This window comes from Antedon mediterranea, chromosome 11 (genome assembly GCF_964355755.1).
Source record: "Antedon mediterranea chromosome 11, ecAntMedi1.1, whole genome shotgun sequence".
NCBI classification, from domain to species: Eukaryota; Metazoa; Echinodermata; class Crinoidea; order Comatulida; family Antedonidae; genus Antedon; species Antedon mediterranea.
In genome coordinates this window covers 3648318-3673771 of record NC_092680.1, presented here as the reverse complement: position 1 = coordinate 3673771, position 25454 = coordinate 3648318, and the positions used below count along the sequence as shown (strand labels likewise).

At 32.4% G+C, this 25454-nt stretch overlaps 4 protein-coding genes and 1 long non-coding RNA gene across 9 annotated transcripts in view; 4 read left to right on the top strand and 1 right to left on the bottom strand.

Moving 5' to 3' along the window:
- Positions 1 to 1492, top strand: part of LOC140062962 (uncharacterized) — a 37963-nt gene extending 36471 nt beyond the window's left edge. For all 4 annotated transcript variants that reach the window (XM_072109357.1, XM_072109358.1, XM_072109355.1 and 1 more), the window contains one exon: positions 6 to 1492. In XM_072109357.1, coding sequence (XP_071965458.1) covers positions 6 to 88 — 83 coding nt within the window. In that variant the 3' untranslated portion in view covers positions 89 to 1492. The remainder of the gene's footprint in view (positions 1 to 5) is intronic.
- Positions 1493 to 1844: 352 nt separating this feature from the next.
- On the top strand, positions 1845 to 5270 carry LOC140062116 (leucine-rich repeat-containing protein 61-like). The gene is made up of 7 exons (XM_072108173.1): positions 1845 to 1955; positions 2352 to 2447; positions 2903 to 3049; positions 3423 to 3483; positions 3834 to 4054; positions 4439 to 4558; positions 4701 to 5270. Exons 1-7 carry the CDS (start codon positions 1931 to 1933, stop codon positions 4775 to 4777), a joined length of 747 nt encoding a protein of 248 aa, XP_071964274.1. The 5' UTR covers positions 1845 to 1930; the 3' UTR covers positions 4778 to 5270.
- A 112-nt stretch (positions 5271 to 5382) lies between these two features.
- Positions 5383 to 11422, top strand: LOC140062115 (S-adenosylmethionine-dependent methyltransferase Rv2258c-like). Of its 2 annotated transcripts, XM_072108171.1 has the most exons (6): positions 6617 to 7058; positions 7415 to 7587; positions 8280 to 8465; positions 9189 to 9400; positions 9558 to 9677; positions 10244 to 11422. In XM_072108171.1, exons 2-6 carry the CDS (start codon positions 7568 to 7570, stop codon positions 10810 to 10812), a joined length of 1107 nt encoding a protein of 368 aa, XP_071964272.1. In that variant the 5' UTR covers positions 6617 to 7058; positions 7415 to 7567; the 3' UTR covers positions 10813 to 11422. The 2 variants fall into 2 exon arrangements, with proteins under 2 accessions (XP_071964273.1, XP_071964272.1); XM_072108172.1 differs by lacking the exons at positions 6617 to 7058; positions 7415 to 7587 and adding an exon at positions 5383 to 5520 and having other exon boundaries at positions 10244 to 11420.
- Positions 11423 to 11577: 155 nt separating this feature from the next.
- On the bottom strand, positions 11578 to 16647 carry LOC140062114 (ubiquitin-associated protein 1-like). The gene is made up of 7 exons (XM_072108170.1): positions 16533 to 16647; positions 15830 to 15948; positions 15481 to 15602; positions 14325 to 15236; positions 13739 to 13933; positions 13481 to 13582; positions 11578 to 13254 (listed from the first exon to the last, which is right to left on the bottom strand). The coding sequence occupies exons 2-7, from the start codon at positions 15876 to 15878 to the stop codon at positions 13123 to 13125; spliced, it is 1512 nt and encodes a 503-aa protein (XP_071964271.1). The 5' UTR covers positions 15879 to 15948; positions 16533 to 16647; the 3' UTR covers positions 11578 to 13122.
- A 42-nt stretch (positions 16648 to 16689) lies between these two features.
- LOC140062117 (uncharacterized) lies at positions 16690 to 24270 on the top strand. The gene is made up of 11 exons (XR_011847460.1): positions 16690 to 16774; positions 17008 to 17199; positions 17994 to 18024; positions 18194 to 18235; positions 18579 to 18626; positions 18847 to 18885; positions 19651 to 19701; positions 20512 to 20559; positions 20779 to 20817; positions 21573 to 21623; positions 22569 to 24270. It is a non-coding gene; the product is annotated as an uncharacterized lncRNA (long non-coding RNA).
- The last annotated feature ends 1184 nt before the right edge of the window (positions 24271 to 25454 follow it).

Here is a 25454-nt window from a genome sequence, read left to right as displayed (position 1 = left end):
TACAGATGAGTTGTTCATGGAGAAGGAGAAGTCCCGACGGGTTGCTGATGAGTTGGATCAGACCCTTGCTGACTTGAATGCTATGTAAATCTCTACTACTATCAATCTATTTGACAAACTTTCTATACTTCTGTAAACATCTTTTATCATCTCTTCTACTTATCCTGGTTATGGTAGAAATCCAATGAAATTTTTCGGGAGTACCAGCATGTTCTGTACTTGAATACAAATTTCTATATTTGTTGCATTTTTTTTTCATTTATTTTTTTAAATATTACACTCCAATGTGATGCTGTGTAGGGGGTAGGGATTCCCTTCCTCCATGGTTCCTTACCCCCGGGAATAGTTAGTCCAAAAAATTGTTATCAACTGTGTAATAAGGGAAAGTTTAATCAGGAATTGGAAAGCATAAAGAACGCTATGAAAAGATAATTGGACGACGACAGAGCTTTAGGTTAGATAACGTGTAAATGTAGGCTTTAGTGGCACCCATAAGCTAAAATTATTTAAAAAAAGAAAAAAAAAATATTGATTAAATATTGTAGGCACTGCACATGGAGCATTGATTAAAACGATGAAGACATTTGTGTTGTTGACGGTAAAACTAAATATATCTGGGTATCATTTCATGTATCAGTATTACAATAAATAAACATTCATAAGCCATGTTCCGGCCGATATTTTCCAGTTCTTTGTACACTATTTATGTATTCATTTTGTTTAGGTTATGTATTTTGACAGCTGAATAATAATTAACAGAATTACCCTTCCCTCAATAAACTGATCTCCCTAATTTGTTGATTACTGTAACTTGTGGTATCATCGACCAATGAGCAGACTCGTTCTGTGATGGTACGTTACCAAGTTCCAACCCTTCCTATAACTTTTAGTATCACTGTGTCCATAGGCTTACATGTTATTAATACAGATAATCATATATAAATATTTTTTTTTTCATACAGTAATTTTTATTCCAAAGATGTTGTCTGTAGCTGTAATGTATATGATGTTAGAAAACCTAATTCAATCTTTGAAATAATTTTTCTTTATTTTTTAATTAATTTAACGCTATATTGAGTTAATAGAACTAACTGCTTGGTCTCGTGCAGTGTTTTCAGTAGGCAGTTTATATCTGGAACTATTGTAGATTTTACCAAGAAAAAAATCAGCTAGGTTATTAAAAGCAAAATTATCTATGTTTAAAATAAAATCCCTAGTTTGTTTCATTTACGTTGTGATTCTTCATTGAAACGTTTTATCACCAAACGTTATCTAGTAGGTTAAAGGTTATTCTTTCACGTAATTGCAACCAGATTGTATTTATACATTTGTGATCTTATAGTTCGCATTATCATGTAGGTAGTCTATGTTTTCCCGTTTACGATGATTAAGAATAAACGAACAGAGGGTGTGAAAACCTAGTCCCCTGTTTATATTTTAGCCTACACAACAGTCGCCCCGTTTGAGCAAACTAATAAAAGTAATTAATACATTATTGACTTGTTTCTTTTATTTGTTGTGCGTTATTTAAGGGGATGAAAATGAGGCTCCCTAGATAAAAGACTTTTGATGCATTACTAAAGTTATGTGGAGGACTAAGACCTGAGTTTTCTTATAAACTTTAATATAAATAAATATAGCAAACATAAAGCAAATGTGTTTTTTTGAGGACTGATTAACCAAATTGCAGAGACAACAATTTATTCGATCTTGACCCGAGATCTATATAATACAGATCTTGATCTATATAATACAGATCTTGATCTATCTATATATATAGATCTCGGGTGGATCGACTATAATACTGGTGGCGCTATACAACTTGTTTTAGAAAATTAAGAAATAAAAAATCCACAGCGACGTCAAACAAACAACAGACTGCATGAATTGTTCATAAAATTAATAAATATGACTGAGCCAGACCTTTATAATGGCTGAATTTACAGAAAAAGAAAGTATGGTTTGTAATGCAGTTATGATAATACTCTCCTTTTAATAAATAGATAAATAAACCACATTGTCGTAGCCTAGGCCTAGAAGCTAGGCACCCTTCCTTGCTTGTCTAGACTATGCATCCTCTACAGAGTAAGTCAGTCAAAATACTGTAGCTAGATAGGCTACTATCTAATATTAGAGGGTAGGCCTAGACCCTACACTGTAGGATTAGGCTACTAGACCCTAGCAGAGGCCTACCTCGATCTGCCTAAACATTTATTCTATATAAATGCAGGGTAAGCCAGTTTTGGCAACTCAGATTAAAAAATTAAAACTGTTTTATTTTAAATTGTGGCCAAGAGAAACATGCTCAAACAAATAATATAATTTATAAACATTGAACGTTCTTTTTTTAGATGATGCAGTTGAGACCATTACTGTTGAAGTACTGAAAAGAGTTTCAGGAGAATTTGATGTTACTAGTATTCATTATTTGAATTTTAAACAAAAAGGTAACAACACATCCCAATCAGGTTACCGGTCCGACAAATTACATCGGACATCAAAAACCAAAACAAATTCCAATGAAATACAGCATTCTCGATGAACGTCCACCAATGAATTACTCCACTGAACTGCACCAAATGGACTATATAACAATTCAAGATCGCTGGGCATAGCATAAACCTTCATGGCTTCAAGTTCACTCACATGAAGGGACCCTTACATAGGGGAGTAGAAAGTTGTGTGTGTCGTCCTCACCTGTGTGCAATTGAGCCCAGTAGGCTGCAAGTTGCAGGTTATTCCCTCATTACATTTACATCACTGGTTGTTTCATCTAACCCTGGTTCATTGGAGTTCACTGTGGTTCATTATTTTGGTTTGATGCAATTCATTGTGGTTTGTTGTGGTTCATTTAATTGGGGTGTTTAATTATTTTTTTTTTTTTTACACGATATCTGTGCAGGCATCAAGGACCTAGGTTACATCAGACATTGTGAGAATATTGAAAGGTTGGATGTCTCTCACAACTGTATTACAAGTCTGCTGCCAATCAACAAGTTAAAGCAACTTACTGATCTCAACATATCAGCCAATCAAATCACAGATTTAGGTGAGTAAACCAACATGAACACATTTTTCAAAAGAGATAATCCCATTTACAGTCATTAGCAAAAAATGTTGGGAGTGTGGAGAGGACCAGGGCAACTCTACAATCAACCTCACCATTGTTTATTTATTTATTTTATTTTATTAATTTTAGCAACATTAAAACAACACATAAACTTTGAGTGTGCCAAGGAGTGGCAAAAGAGGTCGAAGGACCACTGTCGCCATAAGGCGTGCCACACCAGCACTCAAAGCATACATTAAAACATAAAACAATGTAAATATGTAATATTTTTAAGTCTCAAAATAGGCCATTATATTTGAAAATATATGAAAAAATATCTACTTTTACAACTTATAACATTATTCATTTTCAGAGCCAGTTGGTTGTCTAGATAGTTTACAATCTTTGAATGCTGCTGGAAACTTGATCAACAGGTAAGCATTAAATACAATTTATGATACTGCTTCTTGCGATACCGCTTGTGACGTCACACTGCACTCTTTACCTCTCGATAATAGATAGAAGGTACTGTGACATAAAAAAAACACCAGCTCCCGTTTTTTAAACTAAAGCCTTGTCTACACTATCAAACTTTATGTGACAAAATAATGTGATGTGTCCAAATATGGTAGTGATATGACATCATCATGTCCATATATGGGCACATCACATTTTTTGTCGCATGAAGTTTGATAGTGTAGACAAGGCTTTAGATGTTGGCATGTATGCAGATGCTGATAATAAGATAATAATGATGTTATATGATTTTCTTTCTTTAATTCAGTTTTGACAGTGTGAGCAAACTAGCTGGCCTTGAATTCCTTAAAACATTACGACTGCAAGACATTGTGAATAAGTTAGATAATCCAATATGCAAAGATCAAAGTTACACAATAACAATTTGTTATCTGCTGCCCTCACTGCGGACACTTGATGGGAATAGGCTTTCAGGTCCAGGTAGCGACTTATTCAAATTGTGCCAAGAAATTGATGCCTGCTTTGAGGGTATGTGTGATTGTTGAAAAACTTGACCTTGATGACCTATGACTTATTAAAACTTGGCTCCTACTTGGTCACAACGCAACCACGTAGGTGCAAAACAAGTGAGTTCACAGGTGACATTTTGGATGCTCCATCACATCAATAACTGTGAGCTTACATCGTTACATTACTTCCAAGCGGGAACCAAGCACTGATGATGTCAAATCTATAATAAGATATAGCTTTATTTACACTGTATACTTATAATTTCGGCTTTGCTTTCGAACCTCATAACTTATAATAGATGAAAATAAGACTATACCAATTAATATTCAGGTAGCATAAATATTTAATGAGTTTTAATTAGGGTATACTAATTATACCAATTTAATATTTCTTTTTCCCCAGCACCTCGAGAAGGACCGATTCGAGAGTCTCCACTACCAGTTCCATGGGTTGATGATGTCATGTTGTCTAAGAAACCATCTGAAGATACAAACATATTACAAATTGAACAAAATATTAGAGGTACTGTATTAATACAATCAAAACACTTTACGTGTATTACTTATTTAATGGTGGTTGCTGATTAATTAAATTCTATTCTGTTGGAATGGCGCTATATAAATCGAACGATTGATTGATTGATTGATATTTTTTTCAAATACAGATATTCTTGCAGATTGTCATAATCTGAACAAACGGGCAGAGAAGAGCATTGCATTGACTATGGAGTCTACAAAGTAGTGAAAATAGTCGAGTTGAAGTATTCATGTCTACACTATCAAACTAGTTTGACAAAGAGAGTGTGATATGCCCAAATATGGTAGTGATATAACCAAATATGGTAGTGGTATGACATCATTATGTTGGTGTAGAGACTGAAAGAGAACATTACAAAGAAGAGAATGACATTGTATGGAAATCGCCTTGAGTAAAGGAGATTACTATTCTCTTTGTGTTATGATGAAAGTAGACCTCCATAGTTCATTACAGGAATATTGTAGTCAGGCGCCAATATAACTGATAATGTATATACAAAATCGGACGAGTTGATGTTTTATCCATTTATTAATTAAATAAAATAAATTATTATTAAATATATTTTATTTGTACTGTATTAACAAGGATCTCGTTTTCAAATGATTTACTCATCAACACACTTGCTGAGGTATCTCTATCAATTTAATTAAAGGGTTAATTAAAATACTGTACACTTATCACTCTTCTAGATTAAAAGTACATTTATGAATTATAGTTTGTGTTCTAGCTTGGTGTGACTTTCTTGAATTAAATTATACAAATTGTAAAATGTCTTTAGACTTCTGTATAGCGCCCTCTATGGTTTTAATATTGTTCAGAATGTTATAGCGCCCTCTATAATTTGGACTTGCTTCTTTCATTTATTTTTCATAAAACCTGAAAAAGTGCTGGCGGAGTCTGAAACTTTGTTCAATCCAAATTGTTCGTACTTTTGCAAAGCAAAGCAGGTAACATTTTATTTACGAGAAGTTTTTTAACCCAGTTTTAGCCTTACTTATCTTGGCTCTCAGGCTCTGCTTGTTGTGTAGGCCTAGAAATACGAGTAGGCCTAAAAGCCTAGGCAGGCAGGCAGCCCCTGATAGCAGTCCAGTGCGCTAGAGTAGGCCTGGCCCTTTGGTGTGTGCATGCTTCCAAAAAGGCCAGTGCAGTGATGATGGATAACCACGTGACCTAAAGTGGGAGGGGTAGTCAACGTGTAATGTCAAAACAGTTGGATCAGTGTAACTGCAATAATATAATAGCAGTAGGTTTGCATCACAATATAGGCCTAGTACATCACGCAATCAGCATTTTAATGTTTAGTTTTACCAAGCATCGTGCATTAATATTTACCTAGCAATCGCATGTAATTCCGTACGTAGGCTATGTTTGTATTTAATTCGAGAGGGTTTTTATGGAAGCGTTTGTTTATTGCGTATTATTGAGGGTAGTGTTTTTTTTTTTTTTGGTGTAATATGGTAATAATGTTATGTGCAATTTGAATTTTCTTGCGCAGTTTCACAATCATGACCAATTTACAACGTCACTACTAAAACTCCAGAGTTTTGGTAGGCGATGTAAAAGGGATATAATTTTAAGGCATTTTTTCTACTAATTTGCATAAAATGTGATTGCTTGAGTCACACGTTCACTAAAATACAAATTTAGTATTTTACATTGCGTTGCCACACATTTTGCTGAGATCGGTATAACATACAGTACTCAACTTTTTTCTTACCTTTTTTTCTGAGAATTGTGAGTATTATTTTTATAATTGTATAATCAAGTTTATTTTAATGTATTTATAAGAATATTTATTGAATTAAATTCACAATCAGCTTCTTCAGACTTGATGTATACATAGGCTAAACCTGTAACAATTCTCAAAAAACATGACACATAGTTCTTTCTAAATTAGTAATATTTTTAGTTTAAGTTCATATAAACTATTTAAAAGAAAAATAAAGGGTTTGATAGATATTAATGCTTCAACAAGACTCTTTTGAGTCACATGGTTAGGTATAAGTCATCTGATTGGTCTGTTGTCATTGTACTTTTAATGTAATACTTTTTGCAATAATGTTATCTGATAAGTACAAGATATACATTTGAGTGAAAGTTTATACAGCGTGGTGATGTAATGTTAGTTTAAGCCATTAAAGATATAAATTAATAATATGATAAAATAACTAAAATTATATGCCATACAATAATAATATCGGTAAATGCCAAATTAAATCGTCAATATTTATTGTATCATTTTAAAATTGACAGTTTGATAATGCCGAAGAGAAAGAGGAAAAACAATATCACTATGAGACATGGGAAACAGTATCAGGTTTTAAAGATGTTTTCAGAACTGCCAACTGCTGCTGAAGACTTAAAGAACGGCCATATTCTTTACCAGGAGAAAGTACAAGCATCAAAAGCTGAAGTAAAGAGATTTTTTAAAGCTACTTTCTCTATTTTTTATCTCAAACAGTACTTTGTGGTCACTTTTTGCTAGGTAAATAAAATTCCATCACCTTAATTATTTATTAAACTAGATGTATTGTCCCCCAAAAACATGAAAAATGAAGATTAATAAATCAGACTTTAAATAGGCCATTTTGTGAAAGTGAATAGATAAATAACTGTTATGTGACCGTAAAATAAATGGCATATTAAAAAAAAAAATTTTAGGGGGACAATATATCTTGAACAATCATGTTCCACAGTTTAATATTGATTTATCATTAATACCAACAATATTTTGAACTTTGGTCGACCCAGTGAAAAAAAATTGCATGTCAAAGGTCATTTGAGTATTTATATTTTTAGGTCTTATTTTTTTTATACGACATTACCACTGGTTCTCGTCAGATCACCGAAGTTAAGCAACGTTGGGCCTGTTTAGAGCTTGGATGACATACCCTCTGGCAATATCGGGTGCTGTATATGGAGCTGGGATTTCATTAGGCATTTGAAATCAGCACTGCTGACTCTTTTGACAGCCCCTGCATCTAGTATTGGCTTATGCCTCTCCTCTGGTCAAGGTGAGCACTGGATGCGAGAAGACCTTTATCAATGTTAGGAGCAATTAAGGTGCTTTAAACAGGCTTAGTTTCATCCATCATTCAGATGAATGTAAAACTATTGACATTGTCGTTTGCCATAAACAAAAAACATTTTTAGGTCATTGATTTTGAAAACTATATTAATACTAACAGTATATTCAAGCAAAAAGAGAAAGTTTACATTAACATTGTTATATTTGTAAAATACTACTGCTTTCTATAGCAAAATGTGACCGAAATCTTGATGCATGAAACTTAAGTTACTAATACTGTATAAATAAATATTTCAAGACATTAAATATGTTTGATTTTTATATAATAAAGTTTTTATTGCTGATACTTGCTGTTGCTTGTGGTATTTTTGTTTTAATTATTTTACAAGTTGAATTTAAATACCTCATCCTACCTATAGGGGGTAATTATGCTCTAGATTCGTGAAATGGTCAAATGAAAACATAATTACTACTTCAATTGATTTTATCTGTTCTTAAAACCCAACTTTTTTTAATTGTAAGCGCTGTGAGACCTTTTGGTAAAGAGCGGCGAAAAAGATTATTATTATATATTGTCAATTTATTGTTGTCAATGATTTAGAATTTATTAACAATTATCCGAATAAACCATGCTGTAATTTGTATTTGTTATCCATTTTTAATTAATTATTCTTTTAGATTTAGAAAAATGAGTAAAGAAACAGGAGAGATGTTTGCAGCTAGGCTAAACACAATGTTTAACAGTTCCATGACGAACATTGCAATCATTACTGCAGTAGAAGTTGGTTTGTTTGAAATTCTAAGCACCTTCGATAAACATAAGACTTATGAGGAAATAGCGGATGCATCCAAATTAAAACCAAGGTAATGTTGATGTCCTTTAAACATATCAATTTGATCTTTGTTGCTCTGGCGTACAATTAAGGGACTAGTGCTGTTCCGCCGTAGCACGCTGAGTGGGTTAAAGATTCGCTATCCAATCGTGTTTGAACAATAGCCCACTGGTCTAATGGTTAGGACATCTGCATATCAAGCAGAAGGTTCCGGGTTCGACTTTTTCTCATTCTCACAAATTTCCTCATCTTATCATTTTAAATTAATTAAATTTCAGTATGTCACTGGGAAATTTAGATTTCATGTTCTGTGCTGTTGTGTTTATATATCATAATAATTATTTGGTCACCAATGAAAAATAACCAGGAAATAGGTTTATCGCAAATTGCGCGAGCGATGCATAATGGGAAGGGTTTGGGAGCAATAGCGCCACCACCAGTATATTAAGTTTGTATTATACGGTGGCGCTATTGCTTCCAAACCCTTCCCATCATGCATTGTGCAATGACGTGTCTTGCGAAATCAAGGTATTTGCGATAAACCTTATAGCCAGATTTGTATTGGTTTCAGTACTGCAACTATTTATATCAAAACTTTTTAATAAGATAGTTTACAAACGCACCTACAGTACGAGTTCTTTGATGTATAGTCATACTTCGATTCAATGCTTAGAAGCACAAATCAATTTAAAAGGCATGTAGTCCCTCTAAAATGTTATAAAATTTTCAATGATTATAATATTCTTGTTTTTAGATATGTAAAGGAACTGCTTGGGGCATTGACAATGGGTGGCATTGTTGACATAGACCCGACCACTGAATCCTACTTGCTACCTGAACATCGTCGTGATTATTTCAACACTAAAGACTTCAAATCCATATGTGTACAGAGCATGCAGTTACTACCTAAGCTGTATATGGTTAGAGAAGAAGTTAAAACCTGCTTTCCAAAGGATGGACCAACAGGTAAGGCTGTAATTGCACCACGCCTTTAGACAGTTATATTCCCAAAGGACATAAGTATTAAGAAGCAGTACCACACGCGAAGCTTTACTAAACTCGCCTATTATTTATAGGTCTTGGAACTTTATGTTATAGTGATTAGTATACATTTGTTTTTCAGGTGTAGCTCAAGACTTCTATCTGGACTTTGCAAGACAAAAATCAGAAATCAATTGCATGAAATTTAACTTCAAGCTCCTGTCGTATATAGAAAATATTGAGGGCGCTTCTAAATTACTTGGTAAGTGATGTAGATATAGTGGTGTCACTATGAATTGAGAGACTATAATGCATTTGACTGGGGGAGGTGTCACTATGAAAATAATCTGTAACTGAACCTTGCATGTATTACAATATATAAACTTTGACCTTTTGTCACATGACATGCCACTTGACTACGTAGCTGTTAAGTAGAATAGTCATTCTGCACATGCTCAGAGAAACATCTGTGAAAGGTTGCCATTATTATTATATCAGTATGTTCATTATTGGTTGTATTTTTATTATGTTACTCTGTATTTTGTTCTATTATTTGTGGAAATAAATAATTATTATTGCCTGTTTTCCACTAGGGACGAACAGAAGTTGTCGACTAATGCCCATACATATTCATGTTTTCATCTACGTTTAGTGATGCAAACAAAATTTAACCAATCACAGTTTAGGAATGTTCGATTTGTGCGTATATATTTGTCTAGTAGAAAATAGACTTTAATGTACATACGTAGATGTCCCCTTTTAACAAACTCATTATTTGGAAAAAATTGTTTATTAAACGAAAAATAATTTTTGTCTTTATAATACTAGAGAATGGAGCAGAGGTGATAGATTTGGCCTGTGGAGCAGGCGACTCCACGCTGCTACTGGCAGAGCATTTCCCCAAGTCTCACTTCATTGGAGTTGACTTTGTCTCTGAGCAATTGGAGACCGGACGAAGACGAGCAAAGGAAAGAAACATATGTAATGTGACATTTCAAGTGCAAAACATTGAAGAACTTCCAAAAGAATGGGATGAAAAATTTGACTTTGTCTTCTGTCATAATGTAGTTCATGATCTAGCCCATCCTAAGAAAGGATTAAGTGAGTTCCACCGCGTTCAAAAAACATCTGGGATGGGCGTTATCATGGATTTAAATTTACATACAAAACATTCTGAAAATGTGCACATTAATTACGCTGTACAGAAGTATATGTTCAGCATGCTATATTGTGTACCTGGCTCAATGTATTTTGAAGGTGGTGAGGGGCTGGGTGCTGCATGGGGTATGGAAAAGGCAATGGAATTGATTCAAGGGGCTGGCTTCAGTGTGAAAACACAAACAGATTCAGATAAAATTATATACATATGTACAAAAGATTCTGGCTCTAAAGAATAGAATGATAAGTGACTATAGCACAGTATTTTACCAAATTTAGTATTTACACTGTAACTATCATGAATGCAAATTTGTATTTCCATTCAGAGACTGAAAGAGCATTCCCTGCTATAAATGGAAGTGGCTATTCGCACAGTCAACCATTCTTGTAATAGCATCTTCTATCGGCACAGTATATATCACCTAAATACCTGTCAATAAAATTAAGGACCATGTCCACCACCTCAATAGCCACTACACTATATTGACTATTCACATGATCAACTGTGGTCATAGAAAATGACAATTTATACGCGTAGTTAACTGTACCAATAGCCATCTATATATTATTATATACACTAAATATTGGCTATTGGCATGGCCAACTGTGGTCATAGAAAATTTATATGCATAGTTAACTGTACCAATAGCCATAATGATGATGATAATTATATTTCAATGATACTGAACAAATACATTAAATCATATTTTTTAATAATAAACAAATTATATGTTCCACAACAAAATTGTATCTTTAATATTATTATTAAAACTTTCATATGAATAAAGGGTAGTAACATGATTAAAACAAAAATATAAAACTCTAATAGAAAAGGTGGTGGATATAATGTGTACTATATATTCTGTTAAATAATTAAACTTGTTAAATTTGATAATAAATTTTATGTTGATTTTTTTTATATACACATTTTCTACCTATGAAATGTTCTTATACAGACATTTTACAAATATTTACAGCAATAACGACATGTACAGAAGCCAATGATTATAACCATTTTATTTGTGAGAGGAATTTAATTGGGATATTATTTTTTTTAAACTTTGTTAGTTAATTTGACAAATTCTAAATAACAAAATGAACTCCAGGTACTATATTGACACCATTAACAATAATTGAATTGACTATTTTATTCAAATTTCTAATCCAAGTATTGGTTAAAATAATTGTATTATATAATTTATATATTTATATTTCCCAATTTCATCCATACATAGAAGTATCTATGTATGATAATAATAACCAACTGCAACTATAATTGTTGCAGAAATTAAAACATGCGTGCATAACATACTATTAAGCATGTACTGTATATATATATATTTGAATACCCTCTTAACCTAAAGCTGTCTACACTATCAAACAATTTTGATGAAAAAAGTGTGCCCAAATATGGACATGTCACATTTTTGATAGTGTGGACAGAGCTTAATTATCTGTTCTTTTTTAAACCAATGCAAATTCCCTAAACTGTCCTGCTTTTCCTTCATTTAATTTATGTAGAAAGATATGTTATTGTTAATTTTTTAAAGCATAATTAATAATTACATTCATAGTAAGCAATTTTACAGTACATGCAACTATAAATTATAACCAAAAGTTATTGTTTTGTATGACTTAGTAATGTTATTTCTGTGTGGTACTAAACTGTACATTATTCATAAACATGAAAAAAATAATCCTGATTATTCCATTTCTAAAAAAATATTAATAATAGAGGAATGCATTATAATTTTAAAAAGTTGATATTACAATATTAATTTTATTTAGTTTCCAATTTTGTTTAGCACCAACTTCTGTCTACTGAAAGTTGATAGCGAGTTTTCAATTTGTGTTATTAATCGAAAAGGAAGGAAACCGATTTTAAATTTGCGATTTGTAAATTCTTAAAGCTGCTTTGTCTATTGAACTTGTCTCTATGACTGATCGTACTGTAGTTGGTCCCTTGTCGGTTTGTTTTTACCAATATTGTAGCTATAGAGTTTTCAACTCCTAGCCATGCAGCCTCAGTGCTTGGCCATTTGACCCAGTGTACTCTAGTAGGAGAGATTATCCAGATAGATTATCAATAATATAGATAATCTTGATAAGTTATCAAAATAATACAGATAGATTATCAATATAGATTATCCATATAGATTATAAATATAGATAGATTATCCAGATAGATTTATCCAAAGACATGGTCTGAATACATACAATACTGCTAAATTGACGAAGAAGGAATACATAAGTTAATGGACGAAACAGAAATCACAATGTGTCTCTGATCAGTCTATCTGGTATGCGCAATTCAGATTACACATATGACGAAAAGCTCCAGATCTGGATTATTAAACCAACCATTAACTAGATAGATAGATTGCTATGTTAAAATTGTAGGAATTTGCTACCACCAGTCTGTCGTATCCAGATTGTCAAATTTGGCTGTCAACATGTTGGCTTACTATTTAAAAATGACATGGACCCATAAACAGTGTCATTTCATGGCTGCTATCATGATACAAGTGAAGTATAACATACAGTAGTCATCATGATGTTTTTGTTAATGCATCTAAAATCTTGTCTTCATCTGTTCCGACAACTATCAACTGTTTTTTTATGTCTTCTGTTTGAAAACCAAGCGTCTCAAATTGATTTATTAACCTTAAAAACTCTGATGCCTGGCAAGAAATAAAAGATTTTAAAGCACTATTATTCTATAAATTGTATCAAAACATTATTATTATTATAAAAAATTCCTCCATGCCCAAAACATGAAAAATAAAGATGAATAAAATCAAACTTTATTCACTTTACAGTAAAAAAATAATGAGTTTGTTTATATAAAAGACAAAATAAACGGTTCTTGTTGACTTTTTTCCCATTTAAATGACATTATTGTTTTACCTTTTGTTCATCATTGTCCACTAGGTTCAGGACGTCCTCAACCTTGGTGTCCAGATAGCCTTTATCACACAGCCTCTGTATTGCACATAGAGTCTCAACAACCTGACAACATTATGAATTAACAATCATTAAAATAATGCTTAAAAAACATCACACAACGTCCCACCAAAATGAAATCTCGGACCAACAATTATCAATATATCAGGAGCGTTGGGAGGTCTGGAATCGCTATATGAATATTAAATGAAGAACACTTACCAGTTCCGAGTCACAGCCGTTTCTTTCAACCACCTTGGCCACTCGTAGTAGAGGAAAGCCCATCGCTGCTATTGACTTTACAAAGTGTTGTTTTTCAGTGTCTAGCGACATAAATAGTGGGTGTTGTTGTGGATCGTCTGATTGTAAAGCAGGGCTTGCTGATTTAGGTGGTAAACAGGAGTATTTATTAAGATTCTATATGAAATAAAAATGTCAATCAAAATTTATAGCAGAAAAAAGGAAAACAGAATGTTATATTAAATGATCAGATTCTGTATTATTTACATAGATCAAGAAAAAAAACCAATCTGGAATTTTTTAAAGGAAAAAATATATGTATATTCCGATAATGCATGTGTACACATTTTCCAGTGAGTAAATAATTGATAGAATTTTTGTAATTGTAATGTAGGCCAGCCCATTTTTTGTTTGATGATTAGATAATGATCGGTGTTGTGCTCTGGGCTTGCCACAAATTAAGCTTACAAGTAAATGTTAGATGTAGCCAAATATATGCCAGAGTACAGAATAATGTTCTGGAAAGCTCCAGCTTAAATCCAACCTAGGCGATGAATACTAAACTTACCATTGGAAAGCTGGGTGGCACCTCAACTACTCCCATTGACGTTCCAGCTCTGCAACTAACTGAGTCTATATTACTTGTTGTAGACATACCAGTTCTATTAAAATTTATAATATATTTATCATCTTCAATATCTGGGTCTTGATAAGTATCAGCATAATTTTGACAATTGGGAGAAATTGGCGGAAGCGGGGTTCTTCTGGCAAATGAATCCTCTTTGTAGACATACGCAGGAGTATTGGATGTTTGTTGCGAAGGATTCTGCAAGATTGGATATGGTGTGGTGGATGCTGCTGGGTAGTTCATCATGCCACCATTGGCCTCACCAGATGTGTTCATCTCTACTGGTATAGTGTATTGCGGAGCTTGATCTACATTATTGTGGATTGGTTCCACTACCAATTCACTCTCAGTTGTGTGTTCTTCCTCCTGCCTTCCCTGCCGTGTTGGCTGCGTATCATTTGCCAACGTAGTATCTGAAGTTGGAAGAGTCTGCTCAAGAACGCTTCTGAGTTCTTCCATATCATTAAGCGTTTTCAATTCAGTCATTTCAAATGGGTCCGTTGCTCTACTTTCAAAATCTGCTAGATCTATTAACGGCTTCTCAAAGACCGTAGTTTTTGGCGCATTAGCCGCATTAGCAAGAGGGGTGGGCGTAAGTATGTCCATGCCTAGCATAGCTGGCCTTGGTTGGATCATCAAAACTGGTTCTTGTGCAAGTCCATTTGATACCTGATGTGACCCTGCTTCTGCTCTTTGTCCATTTTCATTGGATACAGATTTAACCTCGGAATTTGCATTGTTCATTTCACTTTGAAGAGCTATTTTTTGTTTTTCTTTTAATTTATTTTGTTCCTCTTGCAAACGTCTTTCTTCAGCTTTTCTCAGAACACTGTTCTCCAATTCAAAATTATACTGAAATTGATAATTGAAAAGATTTACCGTTTTTGGTATATACAAAGATGTTATAATAGTAATTAATTAATCCTACTAAAATGTGTAGAATATTAATATACCTGTAATTTCTGCTTTGACAAACTTACTCCTGTACTACCAGAGGTGGACGATTTAAATACCATGATACTCTCATAAATCTCCCTATTATCATGAAGGAAGCCTAAGCCAGTTATTTTACAAACTGGGTTTTTCAAAGACTTACCTCAAATCTGGAAAAATCATTATTATTAGCATTTCTTTCTATATAATTTATTGGTAGTGTTATTCGTTGTGACTGCTTGAAACGTTCCCCTATCCTCAACTGTACACCGTCCATATACGAGCCTGAAATTGAAAAAGTGTCGCATTAAATAAAACACAATCTTGTTGGCAACCAGGACATTTTAAATGACAAACTTGTCAGTATTCGTATAGTGACTGCAAGTTTATAGTAATCAAAAGTCATCAATAATTGTGGGACAGATGGCATTAGAAGAAAGCCAAAAGTAGGAGTGAAATATTGATTTAACTGATATTAACTACAACATACAACTTGTAAGTTTATTACGCACCGACTCCAGAAGTGCTCCTATCTATATTTTTTGTTGGAAAATGCGTCATGTTTGTAGTTCTCAAATTCTGTTTCGTTTTTTCAGAAAGTGTTAAGCATTTTTAGCAATTACTTCATATCCTGAAAAGAAAAAAACATATATGAATATTATATAGCCGGCCTAGGCACACATTACCTTACTGCCTATCCTATATGCATATGTAGGCATTATTAATATTATTACTAACAACCGCTTGACTGGGGTTTTCTGCTCGCAAATCTAATTATTTATAATTAATAAGGCGCACCATTGACCGTTTCATTATTCAATAGCTTCAATCAATCAGCTGGATATGGCATTTTGGCGGATAGTCATGGCATGATACAATACAGACAGGGTAAGTAGGCTTGGTGGCAGGCTATGGCAAGGTACTAGCCGAGCCTGTCAGCCTGGGAAGGCTCTACCTAGGCTAGTTCTCTCCTCTCTCTAGGGCCAGGCTAGATAGAGAGGCCTAGGCGGGTAGACCTCTCTAGCTAGCCTTAGTAGGGCCTAGGCTAGCTTATTTAGCTAGAGAGTAGAGGCTAGCCTAGTTCCCGTTCCTCTAGGCCTAGGCCTAGTAGAAGAAGTAGGAGGGCGTCTAGCTATACTATAGGCTAGGCGTAGCCCTTATTATATACATTTATACATATTTTATACATTTTTTAGTTAGAATATATGTTATTACCAAGGTGAGACATAATCTTGTGACAACTCTTTACCAAAAATTGAAGAACGGAATCCATTTTTTCTATTTATAGAAATTGAGTTTCTTCTCAGCTCTCGCTCTAACTAAATCGTGCCAGACCGCATCAATTCTTTACCGTTTTGAGGGCGCTCGTTCAACAACAACCACCACACGAAAAGGTCGTCGGACAAAAGGCCTTTTTTAGATGTGTTTTCTTGGTATGAGAACAAGTTCTAGGAATCGTAAGATAATAATTTTAAGTTGACTAAAGTTTGTAGCTTATAAATTGAGTAAATTATACAATAATCATTGCGTATACTATACGTATTGCATCCATCTATTTCCCGTCGCTTCCGGTGTATCGCATGTTGCGATGTAAGTGGCCATTTTTAGAGGAATCAAGGTTGCCAGGAAATTACTTTGTTTTGTTTAATTTTGAATAGTTTAAGTTTGTATTTGTTTATATTTCATTTAGAATTTGCAGTATTGCATATTATTCAAAGAAAAAGAATTTGAACTACTGGTGATCTGGCGTCTCATTACAAGACCAAAACCTAACTAGTTACACACCCACCTTTTGTATTGTCAGGCGAACTAATAAGTAATTACTGTACTGTAACATTCAGTGTAAGACACAATAAACAAAAGAATTAGGCCTTGTATTAAGGTAAGTACTTTTATAAGGATATTCACATAAAAAGTCCTTTCAATTCATGATTTTATAGACATGTTCTTGCATCATATCATCACCATTCAGAAAAAAAAAAAACAATACAATTTACAAAGCTGCAAGCATAAACAGATATTTTAGGCATATTCAGTTCCTGAGATATTCAAGCACAGCAAAGTAAAAGTCACAATTGTCAAGAATGATTAATATCATTTTTATTTAGGTTTTTGCTTATTTTATTTGTTATCTCCATTGAGATGCAGCCACTTATTACAGATGTTGAGAACATTAAATTTTTCATTTATGATATTTATTAAAGATCACTGTCCTCCAAAAACCTGATAACTAAAGATTAATAAAATCAGAATTTGAATAGGTCATTTTGCAGTTTTATTCGCTTCTAAAAAAAAAAATTAACACAAATATTTATTTATTATAAAAAGACAAAATAAACAGTTAATTTTAACTGAAAACCATTGTCTGACAAGACAATTTAAGTATTTTTTTGCTTTAGAGTACATTGTTACAAGAAAATAATTTTTTTAGATCCAGTTTTAACCATTATGACATTAAAATGGAATATTCAACAAAAAAATGTTTAAAAAATTATTTTTTTTAAGGTTGACAATATATTTTTAATATAACATGGAATAAAATTTAATATTACTTTAATCCATTCTTTAATTTAAAAACATTGTGTAATTCTTAAATTAAACAATACCTTATAAACAGCACTTCTTTGCTGTATCTTGTGTTTAATTTCAGTTTGATATTTTGTTTTAACATTACAGCTTGGTACGAAAATGAAAACATTTTTAATCCGTAAGTTAATTTTTTTTATCCCTAATAATAATAACAATAGTAATAACATTAAAATTAATTTAAAGTCCAGTAATAGTTTTGTGGATTTCTTTAATTAGGGAAAATATTTAACCTTTTGTTTATTTCATACACAGCATATTTGTTCAAATCATTTTATTTTACACTACAGTGGTGTGTTTTTATTATGCTCTTGGACTTGTTGTTGCAATCAGTAAGTACTGTAATAATCTAATATTTATTGTATCTAATTGCTATTACTAGAGGGCATGCTAACTTCGTTTGCATGCCCTCTATATTACGTGCATGCCACAGATGGTTCTCGTGTCAAACAGGGATTTATCCTTACAACCACGTCTTACAATTAAGGAATATTATTTGTGTATGTTTATTACGACCGCACGTGGGTTGACGCGCGCCTGGCGTGAAGTCGATCTCAAGACAGCCAGCCAATTATGTCAACAACAGAAATATTTTCCTGGTATTTTATTTTTCATCTACAATAAAAACATTTTTAAAAAACAATTATTTTTTAATTGTATTCCCTTGTATTATAGAGCAGGTAACACAAGCAAACACCAGCCTTCCTAGGGAAATAACAACAGGTAAGATTTTGACCATGACCACAAATTATACAAATTACCAATTTTGTTTTGTCTCCTTCAAAGTTTTTTCCCATGTAAAACACAAAAAAAACCCTCTCTTTTTAAATTTATTTTTTAAAATTACCATTAATAAAAAAGTTGTTAAATGGAACATATATAATAATAAAAAAATAATCAAAGATAGTATGAGCTGACTATTTACGTTATTTAAACATTGTAGAGGCAGCTGAATTGCAGCCAGTTACAGTACAGACTGAAGGTAAGGCTAAAGATATAATTGTCCCCCTGAAAAAATAATGTTTGCGCTGTGCCTTAAGCAGTTATAGCCAAGAGAACAGAATTGTAGGAACTGTATCATCACTAAAACTATATTGATAGTGTTGACATTTTTGGGATTTTGTAAACTAGACTAATTTATAGGTCCATGTTGCTTGTATTTGACCCAACGTACGTCTGGAAATAGAGAGTCTATGAGGGAGTAATGCTGTCCCTACCCTGGAATGTGTACATTACTATAGTTTCGTTTATTATGATTATATTTTTGTTCTGTGCAGTAGGCCAGACTATATTTACACAAAATGTTTACTACTGATTGTTAAACAAAAATAATTGATAATAAATAATTATTTCTGAAGAAAGAACAATAATTACAAAGCTGGTTTTAAGTCGAAATATTTCTTGTTTAAAATGTTTTTGTTGAACATGCTATTTTAATGTCACATAATATTATGATAGTTATTCACTATGACCAAAAATTGGATCCAATTTTTGTCTTTTTAATTAACAGATAGAAACTATGAAATGGCCCTTTTTTCTTAATTTTTCATGTTTTGGGGAAACAATACATATTTAATAGTTATTTTTTTATTCTATAATAGATTATTTGTCAAATTGATAGAAGGAGCTGACCATTTTCATTATTTAAACTTATTGTATAGGTAGCTTCAGTTGAATTTTGTTTATTCACCAAAAAGTGAGAAAAACAATTCTTTGATTTTTAAATTTAAATAATTTTTTTTTTCAGCTACAGTGCAGCCAGAGAAACTTCCAACTGAAGATTTTGACTAGGATGGAGGTATTAATAATAATTCGTTATAATAATTATTTATCTTATAATAGTGGAATATTTTTCCAATTGATAGTAGGAGCTGACCATTTTCATTTCGCACTTGCTGAAAGTTTGCGCATTTTGTACCTCTTTGTTTGGAAAATTTGCTGATTCATTGGCAAATTTGCACATGCAGTTTTACTTTTACCAAAGAACTTATAACACAAGAATCTCCTGTTCTTCAATTTGCATTCAAAACACAGTATCGGAAGTACAGGGTTAAAAGGTTAAACTGGGCGACACCATTTCACAGCATGGAGCAGCGCCCTCTCCAAACTAGGAAGTCAAATCTATTAATTCCTATAGAGAGCTCAGTCAATTATTCTATCCCCCCTATAGTATAGATTAGCAGATCCTCTCTACAGATTTTGCCTTTCTAATTTGATGAAGGCACTACTCCATGGCTCACAATGTCGCCACCCATTAGCTCTATTCTATCCTATAATGCCTTTCGAAATTGTTACACGTTTTGGACGAACAGGAGATTCTTGTGTTAGTAGAGTGTCTTTTAGTGTTTTTAGTTAGCCGTTACACTACATCTGGCAAACTGTGATATTGTGACATGGTCTTGCATAACAATTCAATTCCAATCTTGTTGGATTGCTGTCTGTCTGTATGCACACATACTTAAAAAAAACAAAAGAAACATACTTTAATATTACATAATTATATTTAAATTTCTTTTTACATCCATTAGCTTTTTTTTTTAAACCGCTAATATTAAAGATGTATTGTCCCCCAGAAAAAAATAATTCTTAAAAAATTTATGTATTATAGACCAGGTAACACAAGCAAACACCAGCCTTCCTAGGGAAATAACAACAGGTAAGATTTTGACCATGACCACAAATTATACAAATTACCAATTTTTGTTTTGTCTCCTTCAAAGTTTTTTCCCATGTAAAACACACAAAACCCTCTCTTTTTAAATTTATTTTTTAAAATTACCAATAATAAAAAAGTTGTTAAATGGAACATATATAATAATAAAAAAATAATCAAAGATAGTATGAGCTGACTATTTACGTTATTTAAACATTGTAGAGGCAGCTGAATTGCAGCCAGTTACAGTACAGACTGAAGGTAAGGCTAAAGATATAATTGTCCCCCTGAAAAAATAATTTTTGCGCTGTGCCTTAAGCAGTTATAGCCAAGAGAACGGAATCGTAGGAACTGTATCATCACTAAAACTATATTGATAGTGTTGACATTTTTGGGATTTTGTAAACTAGACTAATTTATAGGTCCATGTTGCTTGTATTTGACCCAACGTACGTCTGGAAATAGAGAGTCTATGAGGGAGTAATGCTGTCCCTACCCTGGAATGTGTACATTACTATAGTTTAGTTTATTATGATTATATGTTTGTTCTGTGCAGTAGGCCAGACTATATTTACACAAAATGTTTACTACTGATTGTTAAACAAAAATAATTGATAATAAATAATTATTTCTGAAGAAAGAACAATAATTACAAAGCTGGTTTTAAGTCGAAATATTTATTGTTTAAAATGTTTTTGTTGAACATGCTATTTTAATGTCACATAATATTATGATAGTTATTCACTATGACCAAAAATTGGATCCAATTTTTGTCTTTTTAATTAACAGATAGAAACTATGAAATGGCCCTTTTTTCTTAATTTTTCATGTTTTGAGGAACAATACATATTTAATAGTTATTTTTTTATTCTATAATAGATTATTTGTCAAATTGATAGAAGGAGCTGACCATTTTCATTATTTAAACTTATTGTATAGGTAGCTTCAGTTGAATTTTGTTTATTCACCAAAAAGTGAGAAAAACAATTCTTTGATTTTTAAATTTTTTTTTTCAGCTACAGTGCAGCCAGAGAAACCTCCAACTGAAGATTTTGACGAGGATGGAGGTATTAATAATAATTCATTATAATAATTATTTATCTTATATTGAAATATTTTTGCCAATTGATACAGTAGTAGGAGCGGACCATTTTCATTTCACAATTGCTTAAAGTTTCCACATTTTGTACCTCTTTGTTTTGCAAATTATATATATACTGTATTCATCTAATACCCCTTTCACATCAACAAGCAAAACTCCGGAGACACCCCAGAGTTTTGACACATTGGGGTTGTGGTTATGGGAAAGGTAAAATCAAACATCTCAGGAGTTCAAAACACCGGAGTTGAACAGCCGAATGTTCTCCGGAGATCACTGAGAATGGCCACAAACCCTGGTGTGTTTCTGAAGATCACTGCCAAGTCTGATGTGAAAGGGGTATAAGAAACTGAGAAAAGATTAGGTTTATTTATAGAGTTCTGCGGTGCTGACGTCACGACGGTAGGTGACGCTGCGTGGTTGCTAGCCAACCAAAAAATGCGTTCAACCTGCCTGAGTGATTTTCAGGTCACCAATGGTTTGGAATAGGCTTATCGACGTAGTCATTTTAAAACTTAATAATTTTCAATAAAAACAAACTAAAATTTTAAAAGATCACTAAATATTTGTTTTTAATGATATATAATTTGATAGAAATACAGATCTATACAGTTTATCAACATAGTAGCGCTGAACGCATTTTTTGGTTGGCTAGCAACCATGCAGCGCCCTCTATCGTTGTGGCGTCGCACCATAGAACTCTAAACAAACTTATATGAAAACAGATTAGGTCTACAGTATTTATACAAATTGTTTAAATTTGTGCAAATGCATCCATTTACTTAACTATGATCCATCTCTTGTAAGCGACCACCTTCAGAAAGCGATAAAATATTGTTAATGATATATCAGTTACCACTTCCCGTAAGGGGCCACTTCTCATAATTGACCACCAATGTAATTTTTTTTTCAGTAAATAGTAATTACTTCTTCTTATTGGCACTTATTATTTTACCGATTTGTGCTTGTATTTTCATTAAATTGAAATTACCATCAAAGTCAACAACAGTGACGTCAACAACGGTGACATCAACAACGGTGACGTCAACAACAACAAATGGTCTAAAAGAAGTAGTAGACGTTCCTGCAACCTCGGTTTAATTGTCCCCCAAAAACAGGAAAAAGGAGGGTATTGCTAAACACCGCAAACCCCCGCAAACCTCCAAAAAAACATAGCGAACCCCACCGAACCAACATAAAAGTGATTGAATCATGTAGTGTACAACCCACTGGGTATATCCATGTAAAAAAAAAAATTAAATTTCTACTGTTAACAACTTATTTTTGTGATTGATAAAAACCCTGCAAACCTCCAAAAAACCATAGCAAACCCCACCGAACCAACATAAAAGTGATTGAATAATGTAGTGTACGACCCACTGGGTATATAAATTATTAAATTTCTACTGTTAACTACTTTTTTGGGGATAAAACATCATTTTTTGGTTAAAAATTAGCAATCATTTTTTATCAAAAAATGATGTTTTACCCCAAAAATAAGTAGTTAACAGTAGAAATTTAATATTTTACATGGATATACCCAGTGGGTTGTACACTACATGATTCAATCACTTTTATGTTGGTTCGGTGGGGTTTGCTATGGTTTTTTGGAGGTTTGCGGGGTTTAGCAATACCCGAAAAATGATAATTGATAAAATAAAATTTGAATAGCTTATTTCGCAGTGAAGTGAATCACTTCCGTAGAAAAACAAATTTAATTTTTTCACTTGTAAAAAGATAGAATAAACAGTTAAAATTAAATCAAAAACCCATTGACTTCCAGTAAATTTGACTATTTTTTTTACTATTACAGTTTTCCAGGTAAATAATATTTGTTCCTGTTGCAATTTTTTGGTCAAAGTGAATAACTATTATGTGACATTAAAATGGCCTATTCAACAAAGTTGTTAAACAATTGTTTTTCAGGGGGACAATATATCTTTAATAAATTGGAATAAATGGTAATACCTGTAATGTGGTTTTACACCAGGAAAGCTCTAGTATGTGTATTAATTATTGAAATATTGAAATGTAATATTGAACATTGTATGTCCATCAGCATTACGGATACTTCTGATATTCAGAATTCCAGTGTATTAATGGATATTAATGATTTAGCATGCTTTCGATGTTTTCAACTTTTTACACATATTTTATTATGAATAATAATAAAAACTGATTTTTACAGAATATACACAATAACATCGATAGATAGTAGCAAACACTTTCTCATGAAATGTATGTTTTACCACTATTTATGTGATATCTTATTAAAGGGCACTTTGTTGGGATTAATAGGGATTATACTGTAATCAGATCATGCTCTTTTAAAAATGTATTGTGCCCCAAAAACATGAAAAATGAAGATTAATTAAATCAGACTTCGAATATGTTATTTTGTAGTTTTGATAAAGTTAATCACTTCAATAGAAAAAAAAAAGAAAAGTGTTTTCACTTATAAAATGACAAAATAAATGGTTAAATTCAACCAAAAACCCATTGGCTGGCAGCCAATTTGACCGTTTTTTTGCTTTAAATTAGATTTTTTTCAGGTAAATACATTTTTTTTCGATCCAATTTTTGGTCAAAGTGGATAACTATTATGTTAGATTAAAATGGCATATTCAACAAATACATTTTTTTACAATTATTTTTTCATTTTTAAGTGTTAATTTGTCATTATTTTAAACAACGTAATTGATTTAGTATATGTAATTAATTCATTTTTTTATATTATTTGTATTACAATGTGATATGCACATAAAGTCTGGATTTTAGAATTAGAGTTCCAATAGTAGGACACAATTTGTTGCATTTTTAGACCTAAAAGTAGTTGAGAATCTAGTATGTCAAAATATTAATACCGTATATAGTAGGTTTGAAAAATAACTGTATAGTTCTTTTTGTGTATTTTATGTACCTTACAGTGCTGCTGCTGGTTGATTGATTTTGATAAAATACACAAATAAAACAGAACCTGTGGTTTGAGTTTGGACTGTGTATATTATTTTACAACAACTAACAGATAGCGATAAGGACATTCACATGTTAAATAATGCTTCATTTTTGCACTTTCTTATTTCATCTAGTTAGGTAAACTTGTTCATGTTAATTATGGTATTTGTCTATTTAATAAAGTATATGTGTGAAATTATACTGTGTGTGTTGTTAATATAAAAAATAAGTTTGATTTATTTATACAAAATGAAAAAAAAATGTGCATCTGCATGGCCTTCTTTCTAGCGACTGGATTATTTCTATATAGGCAAACTACAATTGGATTCCATGTCCCATTGCAACAAGAAAATTAATATGACCTACTTTATTATTCTTGAGAGAAATTTTAGGGGGCGTGACACAATCGGTCACCCTCTATACACACCCACAAAAGTGGCCAATCGATAATGACATACCGATGATGACAGCACAGTCATACGTAAAATTAATATGATAATTAAGTAACAATGAACATGTATATAAGAAAGATGTGTGGCTGGTGGGCAAATAAGTTCAAAGAACTTTAAGGCTTACCCACCAGAAAAGATACATAAACATAATCAAATATGACGAGTAAGATATACATAGTAAGAATATAATAAGAAGAAAAAAGAAATAAATAAAATAATAAACTAACCTCAAAATATCTCTCTTTCAAAATAAAAGAAAAATATTCATTATTTTCCATTAAAAAACAATATCCGCAGAGGTTCGAACCTTGTGACCAAAATGACCAGTTAGCTCAGTCGCCTGAACCCACAACACATATGTTGTGGGTTCGATTCCCACGCTGGTCGGTGGA